The sequence below is a fragment of the Symphalangus syndactylus genome, chromosome 11, assembly GCF_028878055.3.
Source record: "Symphalangus syndactylus isolate Jambi chromosome 11, NHGRI_mSymSyn1-v2.1_pri, whole genome shotgun sequence".
NCBI lineage: Eukaryota > Metazoa > Chordata > Mammalia > Primates > Hylobatidae > Symphalangus > Symphalangus syndactylus.
The window spans coordinates 118,927,839-118,947,830 of record NC_072433.2 but is presented as its reverse complement, the minus strand read 5'-3'; the positions used below and the strand labels follow the sequence as shown (position 1 = coordinate 118,947,830).

At 37.8% G+C, this 19,992-nt stretch overlaps 1 protein-coding gene across 2 annotated transcripts in view; it reads left to right on the top strand.

Moving 5' to 3' along the window:
• MEIKIN (meiotic kinetochore factor) overlaps nucleotides 1–19,992 on the top strand; it is a 147,955-nt gene continuing 127,963 nt past the window's right edge. For both annotated transcript variants that reach the window (XM_055299352.2, XM_055299351.2), the window contains exons 1-5: nucleotides 1–365; nucleotides 493–586; nucleotides 990–1,077; nucleotides 3,025–3,085; nucleotides 12,035–12,163. In XM_055299352.2, coding sequence (XP_055155327.1) covers nucleotides 260–365; nucleotides 493–586; nucleotides 990–1,077; nucleotides 3,025–3,085; nucleotides 12,035–12,163 — 478 coding nt within the window. In that variant the 5' untranslated portion in view covers nucleotides 1–259. The remainder of the gene's footprint in view (nucleotides 366–492; nucleotides 587–989; nucleotides 1,078–3,024; nucleotides 3,086–12,034; nucleotides 12,164–19,992) is intronic.

Below are 19,992 nucleotides of genomic sequence, written 5' to 3'. Positions count from 1 at the left end.
CTTACTGGAGGGCTGGACGGCTGCGGCGTTCCTCCGTTTTCCCAGAAGCCTCTGCGCGGCCTCACAGAGATAAAAACGCGGGAGCGACGCCCGGCCGCTCCAGTTCTGGTGCTTTTGCTTTCGCTGAGTTAGTTGCTGTGGGGCTGCTCCGCGGGCCTCGCCTGGACGCTGACTCCCTGCGACTTAGCCCTGATCCTCAGGAAGGCAGGCCATCGAGGGTCCAGAGGCACCCGAGGCCTGAGGGTAGGGTGGGATAGCAATGTGGCCGCTACGGGTCTATACCCGCAAAAAGCGGGAGGGTCAGAGGCTCAATCTCACCCCGACGCCAGACCTAGGCTCTCCGGCGAAGGCGGAGGCCCCGCCAGGTACAGGCTCAAGGCTGGCCCACCATAAGCTCAGCCGAGCTGCCTGCGGGACGGGACCGAGGGCGGGCGGGGGTGCTAGGCCTTGGGCCCAGGGTTTCTTGCCCTGAAACGTGCCGCCCTCTCTCAGGTTCGAAGAGAAAAGGCAAAGCGCACGGCTTGTCGAAGATTGCAGAGAAAGCAGAGCGGAGCAGGCAGGGAGGTAGCGGCTCTGGGCCGCCTAGGTATGTAGCCTCGAGTAACAGCCCCATCCTAGCTGGCCGCCTCAGAACTAACTTCAAGCTGAATTTTCTGCTAGTAGCCTTTTATTCTAACAATCAATGAACAAAACAAATACAGTACTCTGATTTTGCTCTTCTCAGAACATGAACCCCAAAATTTGACTTCAGGAAGATTTATTTTTAAAAAGAGGAAGGCTTGCCAATTTACGTAAAAGGAAGTGAGATAAATTGGTTGGTGAGCTATACGATTGTGTCACTGCATTTGGCTTTTGGTGCAAGTCACCACTCTGGTCCTTACTTCTTCCTAAAGATGTCCCTAAAGAGCCTTTCAGATTCTAAAGAGTCTGAACAGACGTGGAGAGCCAAATCCAGATGGTGCAAACTAATTGTGTTGTCTGTTTGTTAGCCATCGCTTAGGAGTTACAGGAGAGAAAAGCCTGCAAGAAAATAGGTTTAGCGAAGACCCCCAGCATGAGAAGATTGCACCGTTGAGTGTATGTATGTTTCTCTTTTAGTCCTTGGATACACTTAGTGTAGAGACTAATCAGTACCTGATGTACCTCCGGGTGAAAGAATAAAATGGGCTTTGTTCTGTAGATGTTACATAGCTCGCCAGGATTTTTATAAACACTGATGTGTCTTTAGACAGGGCCTTGAATTTCTGACTTGGGTAGATTCATAGTCATGCATTTTTGTTTTTCGCTTTGCCTTGACACATTTTTGGAGAAACGTCCGTGATTGGTGAATTTTCTGTATGACAAATACAAAATGTTACTTAATAACTCCTTTTTTCATGTTTTCCATTAACAACTGGAAACATTCATTACTAAGCGTTTAATATGTTACAGAGCATTCTAATGTTTATTCATTAGAATATTTTATAACTTCTTGATGTGCTGTATTTAATATGAATTCTGTACTATATTTTAAAGCTGTACAGCACTAATTTAGGGACACTCAGATTTTAAAAATTGCTTGTGACTCATCTGACATTAACATTAAACTTCATAGTCAAGTTCCTTTTTTTTTTTTTTTTTGGAGACAGAGTCTTGCTCTGTCACCCAGGCTGGAGTGCAGTGGCACAGTCTTGGCTCACTGACTGCAGCTTCTGCCTCTCGGGTTCAAGCGATTCTCCTGCCCCAACCTCCTGAGTAGCTGTGATTACAGGCGTGTACCACCACCCAGCTAATTTTGGTATAGAGGGGGTTTCTCCAGGTTGGCCAGGCTGGTCTCAAACTCCTAACCTCAAGTGATCCGCCTGCCACGGCCTCCCAGAGTGCTGGGATTATAGGCATGAGCCATCACACCTGGCCAAGTTCTATTTTTTTTAACTTAATATTCCTTTATAACATGTTTTTGGGGGAAGGCAATTTCAACACAAGACATTTTTTTAAAAGGCTTTTATCCCATATTTTAACAGTGTAAAGTAGTCCTTGTAGAGTATTTATACTACGAAAAAATAGTGTTTTGAAAGTTTCTTAAAATTTTTATATATTTCTGCTCCTTTTTTCCTGTGCTTTTAAAAAAATTACAGGTTGTCTTATTGTATATTCCCATACATTAGTCTTCAAAAATATGAGTTTTAGTGTCTTCATAGTGTTTTGTCTTGTAGATAGATATACTGTAATTTGTATTACTGTTTCCCTGTGGTTCGGAAATTGAGATTGTTTCCTAGGTTTTGCTGTTATTTATATCCATAGACATTCTGTTACAGAAGTTTTTTGTGTACCTCACATTGTTACCCTAAGATAAATACTTTGCAGTGGATCACAGGTTGGATCATGTTTCAAGTTTTTTTTCGTGTTGATAAATCAGCACCATCTTATCTGAAACTTTTATATATATGTGTGTGTATATATATGAAATAGATAGATAGATGAAAAGTAGCATGTTTTTTACTTTTAATTTCTTTGTATGCTGGGGAAGTCGATACTTTTTTTTCTCAAATTATTGGCCATTTGTACTTTTTTGTGAAATGTCTATTAAATATAAAAGATAGCTATACTTTTGTACATACCTATATAACCAATGTTTCCATATTTGTTTACTTGCCTTTAATTTTGTTTCTAGTATTTTAGACTTTCTAGTCTTTTCTTTTGATTTATATATTTGCCTCTATAGATGGAAAAAAAGCCCCTCCCCACTAGGGAACCAGAAAAATATTCACCTCTATCTTCTATTTGCTGTCATCCCACAGTAGTTAGTTGACTAGCATATTGTTGATTACAAGATATATTCATATTATATTTTAATATTTATTTTTAGGTTTAATATTAAATATCAGATTACATCTGAACAATAAACTGAATGAATGTATTATATATATGAAACATATACAAAGTTGACGTTTTCGTTTTTCTAAAGTAAATCTGTATAAGATTATAATATAGAAATGGTCAATCTCATAATTTTGCTATAGCTTTAATTCTTGTTTCACTTAGGAATCAGTTACTGATGACCTCCAGGTTGACAGTAGTTCATCAAATAGTGAATTAGTATCAGGTAAGACTGTCAAATGTGAACTCCCTCAGCTTTCTGTTTTTCCTCCAAACTTAAGCATCCATCTGTATCTCTTCCCATCTTCCCATCTCAGTGGAAGAGGTGTCTTTTCCCTACTCCAAAGTGAATCCTTCTGACTGTGCTATAGATCTCATCCTTAAAGCCTTTAAGCACATGCCAGTAAATGTGAAATTACTTGTGATAAGTACTATAAAAGAGATGGACTTGAGTGTGATTAATTGAGTTTACCTAGAGAAAGTAGGGAAGACTTCCATGAGGGAATGGTAATTGAATCAAGATCTGAAGGAGAGTAGAAATTAACTATGCAGAGATGAGTAAAGAGAAATTCAGGCAGAGGGAAGCTCTGACATGGGACTGAGCATTATGTATTGAGTAACTGAAGAAGGCCAGTATGACTTCAGTACAGAGAGTAGGAGGAAATGTGAGTGTAAGGGAGTAGACGACAACCAGTTTGAGGCCCTGCATAGCCTTGTAGTCCATATCAAAATATTGATGTTTGTATTTGGAGCAGCAAAAACTCATTGAAGTCATTTTAATAGAGAATGATATGATCACTTTAGCTGCAATGTGGAAGAAGGACTGGAAAGAATCAGGAGTGCAGTTAACAGGCAGTTCAAGTAGTTTAGGGGAGAAATAATGGCACTTTCTACTAGGGTGATGACATTGGAGATGGAAAGAAGGGTGCTGATATGATGTGATGGCTATTTTAGGTAATGAGAGGATTTGGCAAATGAAGAGTGAAGGAGATGGAGATGTCAAAGATGACTACTGTTTCTGGCTTGTATAACTGGATACAAGGTAGTGTCATTCACTGAAAGAAAAACTGGTTTGAAGAAAAGACTAGAAATTCAGTTTTTAGTATATTAAGTTATGAGTGCATTTAAGATAACTAAGTAGCAATATCAACCAGATAGCTGGATATGGAGGGCTGGAGATAGAAATTTGTGAGCCATCTACATATTGGTATAATCAAAGTTATTTTGAAAACAGGGATGCCACCAGCACATCAGAAATACAGAGAAATTCTTAAAAGCAAATGAGACAAGATTAACGAACATATCAAGAGCAGGAAAAAAAACCACTGCAGAGGTAAAAGTAGCCTGGAAATACTCTAAACCCTTGATCAGTAAAGTAAAAGACTGTAATAGAAGAGATCTTGGCCGGGCACGGTGGCTCATGCCTGTAATCCCAGCACTTTGAGAGGCCAAGGCAGGCGGATGACTTGAGGTCAGGCGTTCGAGACCAGCCTGGCCAACATGGTGAAACCCCGTCTCTACTAAAAATACAAAATTTAGCCAGGCATGGTGGCAGGCAGCTGTAATCCCAGCTACTCGGGAGGCTGAGACAAGAGAATCGCTTGAACCCGGGAGGCGGAGTTTGCAGTGAGCCAGGATTGTGCCGTTACACTCCAGCCTAGGGGACAAGAGCAAGACTTTGTCACACAAAAAACAAAAAAAAACAAAAAACAAACAAAACTTGAAAGGATTGTCAAGGTGATGGATTAAGAACTACATTTGAAATATCTGGTCCCTTTTTCATAATCCCCTTCTTATATTGGAAACTCTGGCAGTTACCAGTGCCTGCTGCCAGGAGAAAACCCTGATAATTACTCCCAAGCAAAGTGAACTATTTGGGGGCTGGCTTTTAAGGGTCAATGTTGGGGCTGAGTTGATAAACAGAGGAGAGTCTGAAGTAACTCCATATTGTCACAAGGATAGCAGAGGAAGAAAAAAGTAAAAGAGGTAGTCAATTCATATGTTTGTTAACTCCATTATAAAGTTAGTATGGCTCTCTGAACCGTGAGACTTCTGATACAGCAGACTTCCAGTGTGGATACTGGCCAGACAGTTAGGGCAGTGCCCCCATGTCACCTACAGTACCTAAAAAATACAGGACATCCCCACCTAGAACACAAGTTCCCAGAATGTCTTATCACTCTTCCAAAATCTCCAGAAGCAAGCCACTATTTCAGAATTTTTACTTACTGCCACATAAACAGATTCTCAGAGACACAAATAAGGCAACCAGGAATATCCAAACTTTTGAAGAAAACCAGTTCCATGGAAAAGAGGCAACAAATGCAACAAACAGAACTAACATTTGAGGAAATGGCACAAAACTAAATATCTGTAGATACAAGAGGCCACTGAATCCATAATATAGCAGGCTGCTATGAAAAAAATTGTAGTCTCTGGGTACTAAAAATATTATCAAATTAAAACTTAACCAAACAGTCTAATATTAGAATTAATTCAACTAAAATTAGTGAGCTAGAAAAATAGACTAGAGGAATATTTCCTAGAATGCAGTGCAAAAGAACATGGGAGGTGGTCAGGAAATGCTTTTCTCTCCTTCCTCTCCCTTCTTTGCCTTATTAACTTTTTCAAAAATAAATTCAGGAGCCATTTATCCTGGGAAGCCTCTTCTGACTTCTCTTTTTCTAGGTGACTTGTTCTATCCTGGTAGTTCTGTGGCACTCTGTACACTTCTGTCAAAAGACTCAAAACCACAGTGAAATTGTTTTTGTCTGTCTTTAACTCTTGAAAAAGAGGAAAATGGCTCTAAAACCATTGAGAACTAGCACTATCTTTTATCTTCCTATCTCATGCTTGGAATACAGTTTCAAAGATAATACAGGTTCAAATAATTGTTGAATGTCTCAAATGCTTGTTGGATGGGTCTTGTGCTCTATTTAGAGAAAATACCATTTAACTATAATCAGCATTTTCTAAAATCGTAGTTTAAATATATGAGAAATGTCCTGATTACTAGGTTTATCAAGTTGACATGTGAAAGGTATAAGGAAATAGAAAATAAATTGTCTCTAACTTACAAACTGCTTGTATTCTAAGAGTTCATTTGCTGATTGATATTTGAAACTTGAAATACTTTTTCCCATAATAAAATACTGTGATGGGCTAAGTTTTGAGCAGTCCACAGAATTCTAGTTAACATATGATTTATTGTTTTAATTCTACCTTGGAATCTAGTAACTTTATAACATGTTGAAAAATTAATTAAGGATTTTATATTTAATGTCGAAGATTGAATACACATTTACTTTTCTGAAACCCTACTAAAATATCAATAAAGGCATAAAAATGTTGTAAAGCCATAGGTTCAAAAAGAAGAGACCTCAGCTAGCAAGAGATAATTAATAAAAGTTTGGAATGTGGAAGGTAGATTAAGGAATTATAATTGACCTAACAGATCTTAAAAAAAAAAAAAAAGCTGAAAACTAGGTGTCTAGAGTAGAGACAAAACAAGAAACAAACTGATTCAGGCTAAAGGTTCAGGAATTAGAGGCATTACATATTCCTGGAGGAAATCTTTAAAATAAGATTTTTTGGAATCTTCAAAAGTATCAGATGCTTTGATCCTTTCCCTAACACACTGTGGCCAGGCAACTATGCTTCTTCCCACCCTGGTAGTCTAAGACATTGAAGCAGAGGGACTGGATTCAAGGATATTGTACTGAAAACTAGCAGTGGCTGGGGAGGAAAGGGAATTAAGTGAAAGTCTGTATATTTTGATGTGAAATCCCCAGACCCCTTATGCACTCAGGCAAATACACTCCAACTAGAAGATTAGAGGATTCCTCTTTTGGAAATTTCTGTCCCCAGGAGAAGACTGGAATTTGTGCGTTCTGGTAGTATGGCCTGGTCCCTGTCTAAATACTCTTCAGTAAAATCCACTTCTTCCTAAGCCCCAGTTATTATGCCATTTTGGTACCTCATTCTTGAACATTCAAGAATTAGCAGACATTTTAAGTAAACATTTAAAATAACAGATACTAAATAAAAGAAACTTGAAGGACAACGACAATGCAAGAAAAATCTTTTAAAACGCCACAGTTTCATTAATATCCTCAGGATGATGAAAAAATATTGTGTCCGTGAAACAAGTGCAGGCTCCTATAAAAAGCATCCAGAACAAAAAGAATTCGTTAAAAAATAAAAATATGAAATCAGAAAACATTCTGTAGAATTGGATGATAAATTTAAGGAAATATTCCAAAAAGTTGAACAAACATGAAAGAGAAAATAAAGGATAGAAATAGCATCAGTGATGACACAACTCCATAAGTCTACAAAAAACTCAGATTGTACACTTTAAAAGGGTGAGTTTTGGCCAGGCACGGTGGCTCACGCCTGTAATCCTAGCACTTTGGGAGGCTGAGGCGGGTGGATTGCCTGAGCCTAGGAGATCGAGACCAGCCTGGGCAACACGGTGAAACCGTGTCTCTACTAAAATACAAAAAATTAGCCAGGCATGGCGGTGTGCACCTCTAATCCCAGCTACTCGGAATTTTTGAGGCAGGAGAATTGCTTGAACCTGGAAGGCGGAGGTTGTAGTGAGCTGAGATCACACCATTGCACTCTAGCCTAGGTGAGAGAGCGAGACTCTGTCTCAAAAAAAAAAAAAGGGGGGGGGTGAGTTTTATGGCATGTGAATGATATCTCAATAAAGTTGTTATTTTAACAAGAAAAATAATTAGAAGATGAGTCCAATGATTCTAACATCTAAAAAACAGTAGTTCAGACATTATAAACAGAAGGAAAATTATTACACACACAAAGCTAGAAATTTTCCCAGAATTAAAAATGGTCATGAGTATATTTACTGAAAGAGCCATTCAGATTCTGAATAGTATGAACAGAGATACTGAGAGCCAAGTTTGGATGGTGCAAACTGTGCTCACCCCAATAAATGAAAGAAAACCACACCAAGTTACAACATTGTATAATTTTTAAGTCCTCAAGATAGAGAAATTTATTAGTTTTCCAGAGAAAAAATAATCAGTTGCAATAAGTGATCAAGAATCTCAATGGCATGGGACTTCTGAAGAACAACTCCAGAAGGTAGAACATGGTGGGGAGAAAAATGTATTCAGAATTCTGAAGAACACTGATTTTGCAGAGTCAAGATGGACTCCCACTCAAAAGTTGTCCTGGATTTCAACACTGATTATGCCACTCATACACCAAGAAGGTATGGAAAGGTATATTACTCATATAATGAGCCCTTCTTGGGAGAAAGGTGACTGCAAGCAGGACTGAAAATGACTTGAGAATGCAGGGGAAGGAGACCTGGCCTGGAGTTTTCATGATGTTAAGAGGATTGGACCAGGTTGAGGTTTCCTGTGCATGGTTTGAACTTGCTACCATTGCCAAAAGATGGAACACCAAGGCTCTCTTGTCACCCAGATGTGAGGTGGGAAGGGGAAGAGGGAACAGTGAGGTTTAAAAGCTGTCATACATCAAAAAATTGAATCAGTCTCTTAAATATACTAACCTAGAATTCTTACCCAGCCAAACTGTCACTCAGTTGTTAGGATAAAGGAATTTTTAGACACATCTTTTTTGTACCTTTTCTCAGAAATGAAGCAGATGTTCTAAGAAAACCAGGAAATAATAAAGAAGAAATCATGGGATCTAGGAATCAAAGTGTCTTATCTAATACAGGAAATATGTGAATTTCTTAGGATAATGGTAAAGGGAAATACCAAGAAGACAACTGTGTAGGATGCATAGAGGACAAACCAGTCCAAATTTGAGCAAATGGATTGAGATCTCCAATAGCTATACTTTTTTTAAAAGAAGAAAACACAGAAGAAGAGGGAGAGAGGGAGGAAAATAAAAAATAGATAACCTGGTGTTTTAAAAGTATTGAGAGGAAATTTATACTTTTGGAAAAAGTTGGAACAAGGCCGGGCGCTGTGGTTCACGCCTGTAATACCAGTACTTTGGAAGGCCAAGGTGGGAGGATTACTTGAGGTCAGGAGTTCGAGACCATCTCTACTAAAAGTACAAAAAATTAGCCAGGCATAGCAGCACGCACCTGTAATCCCAGCTACTCAGGAGGCTGAGGTGGGAGGATCAGTTGAGCTTGGGAGGCAGAGGTTGCAGTGACCCAAGATCCTGCCACTGCACTCCAGCCTGGGTGACAGAGTGAGACTCCGTCTCAAAAAGAAAGAAAAAGAAAAAAAAAGTTGGAACAAAATAGTACTTAGTATTAATACTTAATAAGTACTTAGAAAACATATTTTAAAATTAGATAATAAGTAGCTCAAAGGAAAAGAAATTGTAGCAAAAAGGTGATGTCACAGTATAGGGCTTGGCTACGAGTATATTTGAATAGTCATAATAATAGAAACATTGAATGCATTTAATTTAGAAATGTAAAGGAGGTGCTTGTGAAAAGAAATCATTAATAGAGTTGAAAGTAGTTGTCTCTAGAAAGTAGAAAATTATGATGGGGAGATATGAGACAAGAGATTGCAGTTTTTGCTATAAGCCTTGTAGAACTATTTGTCATTTTAACAATGAGCAATTTGATAAAAATATATTTTTTAATTGCATTTACATTTCTAACTTGTGACACCAGGACAGCCTCCTACTGATACAGCATTAACATTTATTATTTTTTCTACTCAGCTACCCAGATGGTGGGCTTTCCTTATTTCTGAGCCTGGCTTGAGTTCTGGGGCTTGGTGTTAAGAATAGCTCAGCCATGAGGGGTATTCATGAAATTTTGAGAAATGGAAGGCAAAACATAAACAACATGTGGTTGGGAAGGATGAAGACAGTGTGAGAAGGATAAAAGTTAGCAAGGACAGTGACAGGACACTCTAGGGCAGTTGGAGAAGGGAAAGCAAAGGATGCTCAGAGGGACAGCCTACTACTTTGACAGTTGAGGATATGGAGAAGGATGGAAGATTGAGTCAGTCGATTTAAGTGTTGCAATGGCAGCTGGAGAAGATATCCAGGTAGAAAACAATTCTCATTTTTAACAAGGGAGTTGGCATAGGAGAAAAAGTTGTGGTGAGGTCTTAGGAGGAAGGGCAAAGAGTTAGTTGTCTCAGGTAGGTAATGGATGAGCAGAGATAGGTGTAAGTTAGTTCCAGGGCAGGAAATAATAGGTTTTCAGAACAATGCTCCCCTTTGATCTCTTACCACCCCTGACCCCCACAACCAGTTTCTATCAGTGTTGATCTCTATCTTGTCATATTGGAAATGTTTAATAAATGTAGACTAAATATAGCAGAGCACATTTTCCCTTTTCTTACCAAATCTGTGGTTCGCAACTTTTAGTACTATGTTCTGTCGCCATCATTTATTGGACAGTTTTTCATTCTAGTCCACTCCCATAGGAATGACTTTAAGACCGCTGAGTCTGGGAAGATTCTCTGTTCAAATATTTTGTCCATTTTCTTATTGAGGATTTGTTTTCTTATTATTGAGTTTTCATAGTTCTTTATATTCTGGTTTTTCTTTTTTTTTTTTTTTTTTTTTTTTTTTTTGTGGAGACGAGATTCCACTATGTTGCTCAGGCTGGTCTCAAACTCCTGTGCTCAGATGATCCTCTCACCTTGGCATCCCAAAGTGCTGTTATTACAGGCATGAGCCACCGTGCCGAGCCAGTTCTTTACATTCTGGATTTCAGCCCATTTGCAAATGTTTTCTCTCTATCTGTAGCTTTTCTTTTTTTTTTTTTTTTGTTGGATGGAGTCTCACTCTGTCGCCAGGCTGGAGTTCAGTGGCCGATCTTGATCTTGATTCACTGCAACCTCCACCTCCTGGGTTCAAGAGATTCCCCTGCCTCAGGCTCCCAAGTAGCTGAGACTACAGGTGCGTGTCGCCACTCCCAGCTAATTTTTGTACTTTTAGTAGAGATGGGGTTTCACCATGTTGGCCAGGATGGTCTCTATCTCTTGACCTCGTGATCCGCCTGCCTCGGTCTCCCAAAGTGCTGGGAGTACAGGCATAAGTCACTGCACCCAGCCTATAGCTTGTCTTTTAATAGTCCCTTTTGAAGGGAAGTTTTAAATTTTGCTAAAGTACAAATTATCAGTGCTATTGTTTTATGAATCTTTTTTAGTGTTATATAAAAAAATTCTTTGCATAACTCGGTATTACACTTTTCTCCATTTTTTAAAAGAAGTTTTAGAGTTTTAGGAGTTACATTTAGATCTATGATGCATTTAGAGTTAATTTCTTTCTGTGATGGAAGGTATGAGTGCAAGTTTTTTTATTTTGTTTTTTTTTTCATATGGATACCTAGTTGTTCCAGCACATTTTGTTTAAAAGACTATCCTTTCTCCACTGAATTGCCTTTACGTATTGGTCAAAAATCAGTTGCTTATCTATGTGTGAGTCAATCCATGCTCTCTTACTAAATTCCTTTAATCTATTTGTGTATGTGTAGGCTCATTGTTTTTTAGATGAAATAACTAGTATCACCCTTTCCTCAGCTAGTTAGCTTACAATTAGTGGGTTACTTATATATAAAACTTAAATTTTGCCTGGGCACGGTGGCTCACGCCTGTAGTCCTAGCAATTTGGGAGGCTGAGGCAGGTGGATCATGAGGTCAGGAGTTCAAGACCAGCCTGGCCAACACGGTGAAACCCCGTCTCTACTAAAAATACAAAAAAACCCACAAAAAATTAGCCAGGACGGTGGCACATTCCTGTAATCCCAGCTACTCGGGAGGCTGAGGCAGGAGAATTGCTTGAACTGGGACCTGGGAGGCGGAGGTTGTAGTGAGCCGAAATCGTGCTACCGTACTCCAGCCTGGGCTATAGAGTGAGACTCGGTCTCAAAAAAAAAAAAAAAAAAAAAAAATTAAGTTTTTGAGCCAAGAATCACAACTGAACCAAAGTAGAGAAAAGGAGTAAGTTGTAAAACTTTGAAAAAGAACAAAAGAGGATTATAACAAATTTATCACCATCAAAAATGGAATGATTGTCCAAGATCAAATTAAAATAGTTTAAAATATTATGCCTTTTTAGTTGTATGTAGAAGCAGTTTTATGTTCTAGTAATAATATATAACTAAGCATGTACATTTCCATACATTTCAATTTTTAGGATTTCACATCTGTTTTGTATCAAAACATTTATCCATTTTGTTTGTTCCTTTATTCTACAGGATTAAGTTGGCACCATGGTATGGCCAGTTCTCCTCTGAGCTATTCAGTCACAGACTCTTATGCAGAATACAAGAGTTTTGAAGAGAGCTTTCCATCACCTGAACTGCTCAGAAAATCAGATTATTTAGGTGAGAAAGTAATTCCAACCTTAAGTTGCTCTACTATAGAAGTTATTCTTTTGTCCACAAATCCTCCAATGAATAAACGTCCCTTTCGAGAAGGCATACTCCTCTTCCTCACCAACACCTCACTTTCCTGACCATTACCCATTGTGTTTCATTCCCATTCACACAGGACTAATAGAGTAAAAGCCCTCAGATCAAGGAAGGATGAAGAAATGTCATTTAGCATTTATATGTAATACACATCCAATTATTAATCAATTTTACACCTAATGAATGTATACTTGTTCTCTTGAACCGTATGTTATCTTTTTTTTCCTGTACTTATCTTACTTTTCAGCAAATAACTTAAATGTCAGCTAGGCCAAGTCCCTGCTTGAATTTTCTCCACAAATTAAGAGTTATTTACATTTATTATACATATAAATATAGGCTTTGGTTAATGATGGCAGATCAAATACATGCCTTACTCTACAATCTTGCAATGGCAGAAAACAGCTTTTTCTTTAAAGTAATACACTCATAAGGACAAAGATAATTGGAAAAAAGAAAGTACAAAGTTTGGAAGGTTAATCAGGTGGTCTGATACAGCAGACCTAAGAAAGCAGAGTCCTAAACCAACAATGTGGATACCTCAGAAACAAGACAATTTGCACTATAGTGTCACAGAAAAGCTCATAATTTGGTTGTGCCAAATACTTGTAAATAGATGTCAAAAACATGAAAGATGTGGTTAACTGCTCCTTTCCTGCTCAAAGGGAGCCTGGAGATTTATTCTTTAGAATATTTTGAAACAGGGACTCTAGACTGGAGAATACGAGATCCTTTTAATAGCAGGGATACTGTGGTATTTTGAAATGTCAGTCCCAATTATTCATTTCTCTGTAGTATTATATTCATACCCTCATAATGGGTGGAGTGTACTTTTCCGCTCCCTGGCTTTGGGATTGGCCATGTCACTTGCTTTCTGCAACAAACACAGTTTTAAAAAAGCTTTCAAATTGCTTAAATGGTTGGGCTTGTCTTCTTGCACTTTTGCCATTATCGTGAGAATGTATCCTAATTAGCTTCTGCCTCTCTCGTGGAACCCCAGAATGAGAGTTACAGAGCGGAACAGTCTAGGCAACCAGCTCACTTCAGGCAGCTGCCCCAGCTGATCTGCAGACGTGTAATCTGAGTTACCTGAGCCAACTAATAGACATGGAAACAAAAAACAACTGCTTTTCACTTTGTGCCCCTGAGATTTTGTGGTTGTTTATTAAACAGCCAAAGCTGACTGCTGCAGATAATGTACTGAATTTGGAAGAGGGAATTAAGTAAAAGTGTACATCCTAAATTATGGGATCTGCTCACCCAATGCTTATTTCCACCCCACCCCAGGAGCCCATTTTTCTTGTCAGCTTCCCAGACTTGAACCTTCTGTTGAGAAAATGAAAGATTATTTTCTCAGGAACTGAGTACCCCAGAAGAAAATATCTAAAGATACTGACCTCAGGAGTCCTCAATAAAACTGTCCAGGCAGAAGATCCTACAGTGAAGCCAACTATATGACAAGCCCCACCTAGGCCATAGGGATACCACTTAGCCTTTTAGGACCCACTTTTAAATATGAACAGAGAGCCAAGGATCACCAGACTTCTGAGGAAAGCCTCTAACATTAAAAAGAGATATCAAAACAAAACAAAACAAAATGTGAGAATGGTGTCAGCAAGATGTTGAAACAGGAAGCCATGGACCTGCCTACTCCTTACGGATACACCAATTCAACAGCAATATATGGACCAGTTCCCTTTGTGAAAAATTCAGAAAATAGTCGACAGGCGCCTGCATCCTGGCAAGCGTGGGGCCAGCCACATCAAAGCCAGTAGGAAAATTTGAGACATCCTCACCATAATTCCTACGCCTAGCACAGCATCATACAATTGAGAGAAAACCCATACCACAGCTTTCAGCTTCTCCCAGAGGGGAAGAGCAAGATAAGGGACTTGACAATACATCCAGTATTCTGAATTCTCTGAGGGATACCTGAGGGAACTGATTTCGGTATTGCCTGTCTCAGAGAACTGATAGGACCCAACATACCCAAGGTGACTGGTGACTGCCGAGAACAAAGATGACAATTTGGTCTAGGACACAAACATTTGCCATAGGCTCTCCACCTAGCTCAGTGCAGAGTGAGTGGGGGATAAAAAAAGATTCCAGCTTCTCCCTTGGGAGAGAAAGAGTTGGACTTTGTGTCCAATGTTCCAACTTTTCAAGGGATGTTCTTGGGACTAGCTTCTGTCACATCTGTCTTACAATGTTGACAGGATCTGACATATTCTAAATGCCTGGAGGCTGATAACAACAAAGATGGTGGTTTGGACTAGCACAAAGATTTGAGAGATCTCTGGGTAGGCTTATTCATAAGGGTCTTCTGTACAATGCCAGTCTGCAAGACTGGGAGAAGTGGCTGTTTTTTTCTAATGCATAGATGCTGATACAAGTAAAATTGTCAAGGAAAATTAAGAAGCAAGGAAACATGGTCCAAACAAAGGAACAAGATAAATCCCTAGAAACTGACCCTAATGAAATGGAGCTATACAAATTGTCTGACAACTAATTCAAAATAATCATTAAAAAGATGGTCAACAAGCTGAGAAGAACAATACATGAAAAAATAAGAATTTCAACAAAAAGAACGTTTTAAAAAGAACAAAATAGGAATTTTCGGAGCTGAAGAATACTATCACTGAACTGAGGCCAGGCACAGTGGCTCATGCCTGTAATCCCAATGCTTTAGGAGGCTGAGGTGGGAGGATCACTTGAGCCAAGGAGTTTGATGTTACAGTGAGCTATGATTATGCTACTGCACTCCAGCCTGGGTGACAGAGCAAGACTGCTCTAAAAAAATAAAAAAGAATAAAAGAAAAATTTAGTAGAGCAATATAACAGCACACTAGCTCAAGAAGAATAAAGAATTAGTGAGGTCGAGGACAGGTCATTTTTAAAGACTCCAAAAGCAATTGCAAGAACAACAAAAATTGACAAATGGGACCTAATTAAACTGAAGAGCTTCTGCACAGCAAAATAAACTAGCAACATAGTAAACAGACAGCCTACAGAATGGGAGAAAATATTTGCAAACTATGCATCCAACAAAGATCTAATATCCAGAATCTATAAGAAATTTAAATCAGCAAGCAAAAAACGATCCTATTAAAAAATGGGCAGAGGACATGAATATAAAGAAGACTAAAGAAGTATGTCTTCTTCTCATTAGAGAAATGCAAATCAAAACCACAATGAGATACCATCGCATACCAGTCAAGGTAGCTATTATTAAAAAGTCAAAAAATAATGTGTTCATGAGATTGTAGAGAAAAGGGAAAGCTTATACACTGCTGGTACACAGGAGGAATGGGAATGTAAATTAGTTCAGCCAATGTGGAAAGAAGTTTGCAGATTTCTCAAAGAACCTAGAACTATCATTTGACCCAGCAATCCTATTACTGGATATATTTCCAAAGGAATCATTCTATAAAGACACATCCACATATGTTTGTTGCAGCACTTTTCACAATAGCAGAGACGTGGAATCAACCTAAATGCCCATCAGTGGTAGACTGGATAAAGAAAGTGTAGTACATGTACATCATGAAATACTATACAGAAATAAAAAAGAATGAAATCATATATTTTGCATCAACATGGATGCAGCTAGAGACCGTTATCCTAAGCAAATTATGCAGGAACAGAAAACCAAACACCATATGTTCTCATTTATAAGTGGGAACTAAACATTGAGTACACATGCACACAAAGAAGGGAACGGTAGACACTGGGGCTTAATTGAGGTTGGTGGGTGGGAAGAGGGTGAAGATTGAAAAGCTACCTATTGGATACTATGCTCACTATCTGGGTGACAAAATCATTTGTACACCAAGCCCCACTGACACACAGTTTTCCCATTTAACAAACGTGCATGTGTACCCCCTGTATCTAAAAAGTTGGAAGAAAAATAAAGGTCATTTAGCATTATGCCATTAGTGAAGAAAAAAGAATGAAAAGATTGAAGAAATCCTGAGAGACTTGTGAGCCACTATCAAGCAGACCAACATTTGCATTATGGGAGTCCCAGAGAAGAAGAGAGAAAGGACTAGAAAGTGTATTCGAAGAAATAGTGGCTAAAATCATCCCAAATCTGGGGAATGAAATGGACATTTAGATCCAGGAAGCCCAAGGGACCCAAGTAGAAGGAATCCAAGAAATCCACACTGAGAAACACTATAATTGTGTTGTCAAGTCATATACAAAGAGAATTTTGAAAGCAGCAAGTAAGAAGTGACTTGACATGTGCAGGGGAGCCCCCATAAAACTATGAGTGGATTTCTCAGCAGAAACCTTACAGATCAGAGAGAATGGGATGATATATTCAAAGTGCTGAAAGAAAAATTATCAACCAACAGCAGTACACCCGGGAAAACTGTCTTTCAAAAATGGAGAGACAAGGAGTTTCCCAGACAAACAAAAGCTGAGGGAATTTACCATGACTAGACCTACCTTACAAGTAATGCTGAAAGGAGTTATTTAAGTTGAAACTCAAGGATGCTAAACAGTAACATGAAAGTATAAAACTCATTGGTAAAGGTAAATATAGAGAGAAATACAGAATACAGTAATATTGTAATAGTAGTTTACTATTAAGCTCTTCAGTTTAATTAGGTCCCGTTTGTCAATTTTTGTTTTTGTTGCAATTGCTTTTGGAGTCTTTAAAAATGACCTGTCCTCAAGCTCACTAATTCTTTATAGTATACTATTACAATAGTAATGTAATAGTAATTGTAATACCGTACAGAATACTGTAATATTGTTATATTAGTATACCAAAATTAAATCACTTTTAGTTCTGGTATATGAGTTAAAAGATGAAAATGTTAAAAACTAACTGAAGATGTTAATAATACAACATAAAATATACAAATTGTGACATGAATAAAGTGCAGGAGGGGGAGAAGTGTAACTGTAGTTTTTGTATGCAGTTGAAATTAAGTTATCAGCTTAGACTGTTACAACTATATAAGATTTTATGTAAGCCCCATGGTCAACACAAACAAAATTCCTATGGAAGAATCACAAAAGAAGAAAAAGAAAAGCATTATAAATACATACAAAAAGCAGTGGAACACAAAGAAAGACAGCACTAAAGGAAAAAGGGACAAAAGAATTACAAGACAGAAACAATTAGTGAAATGACAATAGTTAAGTCCTTACCTATCAATAATTACTTTAAATAAGTTAAACTTCCCAGTCAAAACACAGAGTGACTGAATGGATAAAAGAACAAGATCTAATGATGTGATGTCTACAAATGACCCTCTTTAGATTTAAGGATACATACACTAAAAGTGGAGAGATGGAAAAAGATATTCCATACAAATGGTAACCATAAGAGAGCAGGGGTGGCTATATTTATGTCAGACAAGATAGACTTTAAATCAAAAACAGTCATGAGAGACAAAGAAGAACAAAAATAATAATAAAAGGGTCAATTCACCAGGAAGATATACAGTTATAAATACGTATGCACCCAACATCAGCATCTAAATATGTAAAACAGACATTGACAGAACTGAAGGGAAAAATAGTAATACAATAATTGTGGGATAATTCAATATAACCCACTTTTAACAATGGATAGAACATTCAGACAGAAAACAGGTAAGCAAACAGCAGACTTGAACAGCGCTATAGACAACATGGACCTAACATGTATACAAAACATTCTACCTAACAGTGGCAGAATATATATTTCTCTCATGCACAGATAGGACATACTCCATAATGGATCATGTTATGTCGCAAAACAAGTCTTAACAAATGGAAGATTGAAAACATACCAAGTATCTTTTCTGACCATAATGGAACAAAACTAGAAATCAGTAGCAGAAGGAATACTGGAAAATTCACAAATATGTGGAAATTTAACATACTCTTGAATAACCAGTGAGTCAAAGAAGAAATCAAAAGGGCAATTAGAAAATATCTTTGGGCGAAAGTACAATATATTAAAACGTGGGATATAGCAAAAGCAGTACTGAGGGAATTTTATAGCAATAACTGAATTTAAAAAGAAAAATTTCAAATAAGCTAATGTTACACCTCAAGGAACTAGAAAAAAGAATGAACAGCCAAAAATTATCAGACAGAAGGAAATAAAATTTAGAGCAGAAATAAATGGAACAGAAAATCGAAAAAAATAGAAAGAAATCAGTGAAACTAAGAGTTGGTTTTTTGAAAAGACAAATTTGACAAACTTAGTTAGATTAAGAAAAAAAGACTCAATAAAATTCAAAGTGCAGGATGAGACATTATACCTGATAACATAGAAATAAAAATAATCATGAGACTACCATGCCCAATTATAAATTGAATAACCTAGAAGGAAAGAAGAAATTCCTAGAAACATATAACCTATTAAGACTGAGTCATGAAGAAATATGAAATCTGGACAGACCTATAACTAGTAAGGAGATTGAACCAGCAATCAAAAACCTTCCAATAAAGAAAATCCAGGACCAGATGGCTTCACTGGTGAATTCTACCAAACATTTAAAGAATATTTAATTCTAATTCTTCTTAAACTCTTCTAAAAAATTAAAGAGGAGAAGACACTTTCAAACTAATTCTTTAAGGCCAGCATTACCCTCATACTAAAGCGAGGTAAATACTACAAGCAAAGACAACTGTAAGACAATATCCCTGATGAACATAGATGTAAAAATCCTCAACAAAATACTAGCAATTGAAATTCATCTCTATATTTAAAGGATCATACACCATGACCAGGTGGCATTTATCTCTGGGATGCAAGGATGGTTCCAAATACAAAAATCAACTAAAGTGATACACTACATTAACAGAATGAAGGGTAACAATTACACAATAATTTCAATAGATGCAGCAAAATGATTTGACAAAATTCGATATCTTTTATGATGAAAACTCTCAAACTAGGAACAGAAGGCAATTACCTCAGCATAATAAAGACCATATATGAGAAGCCCATAGCTAACATCATACTCAGTAGTAAAAAACTGAAAGCTTTTCCTCTAAGGTCAGGAAGTATGCTGAATACTTTTATTCAGCATAGTCCTAGTCACAGCAATTAGGCAACAAAAAAATAAAAGCATCTAAATTGAAAAGAAGTAAAATAATCTGTTTTTGCAGATGACATGATCTTATATGTAAAACACTCTAAAGACACCACAAGGCTGGGTGTGGTGGCTCACACCTGTACTCCCAGCACTTTAGGAGGCCAAGGCGGGCAGATCACATGAGATCAGGAGTTCGAGACCAGCCTGGCCAACATGGTGAAACCCCTTCTCCACTAAAAATACAAAAATAAGCCAGCGTGGTGGCAGGTGCCTGTAGTCCCAGCTACTCAGGAGGCTGAGGCAGGAGAATGCTTTAACCTGGGAGGCAGAGGTTGCAGTGGGCCGGGATCGTGCCACTGCACTCCAGCCTGGGTGACAGAGTGAGACTGTCTCAAAAAAACAAAAAACAAAAAAACAAAAACACAAAAACTTACTTGAACGATTAAACGAATTCGGTAAAATTGTAGATTATAAAATCAACATGCGAAAATCAGTTGTGTTTCTATATCCTAGCAATAAACTACCTGAAAAGGAAATAAAACAATCTCATTTACAATATCATCAGAAAGTATAAAATATTTAGGAATAAACTTAAGAAGTAGAAGATATGTATGCTGGAAAACAATGGTGAATAAAATTTAAAAACATGCAAGCAAATGGATGCACATCCCATGTTTATGAGTTGGAAGACTTAATATT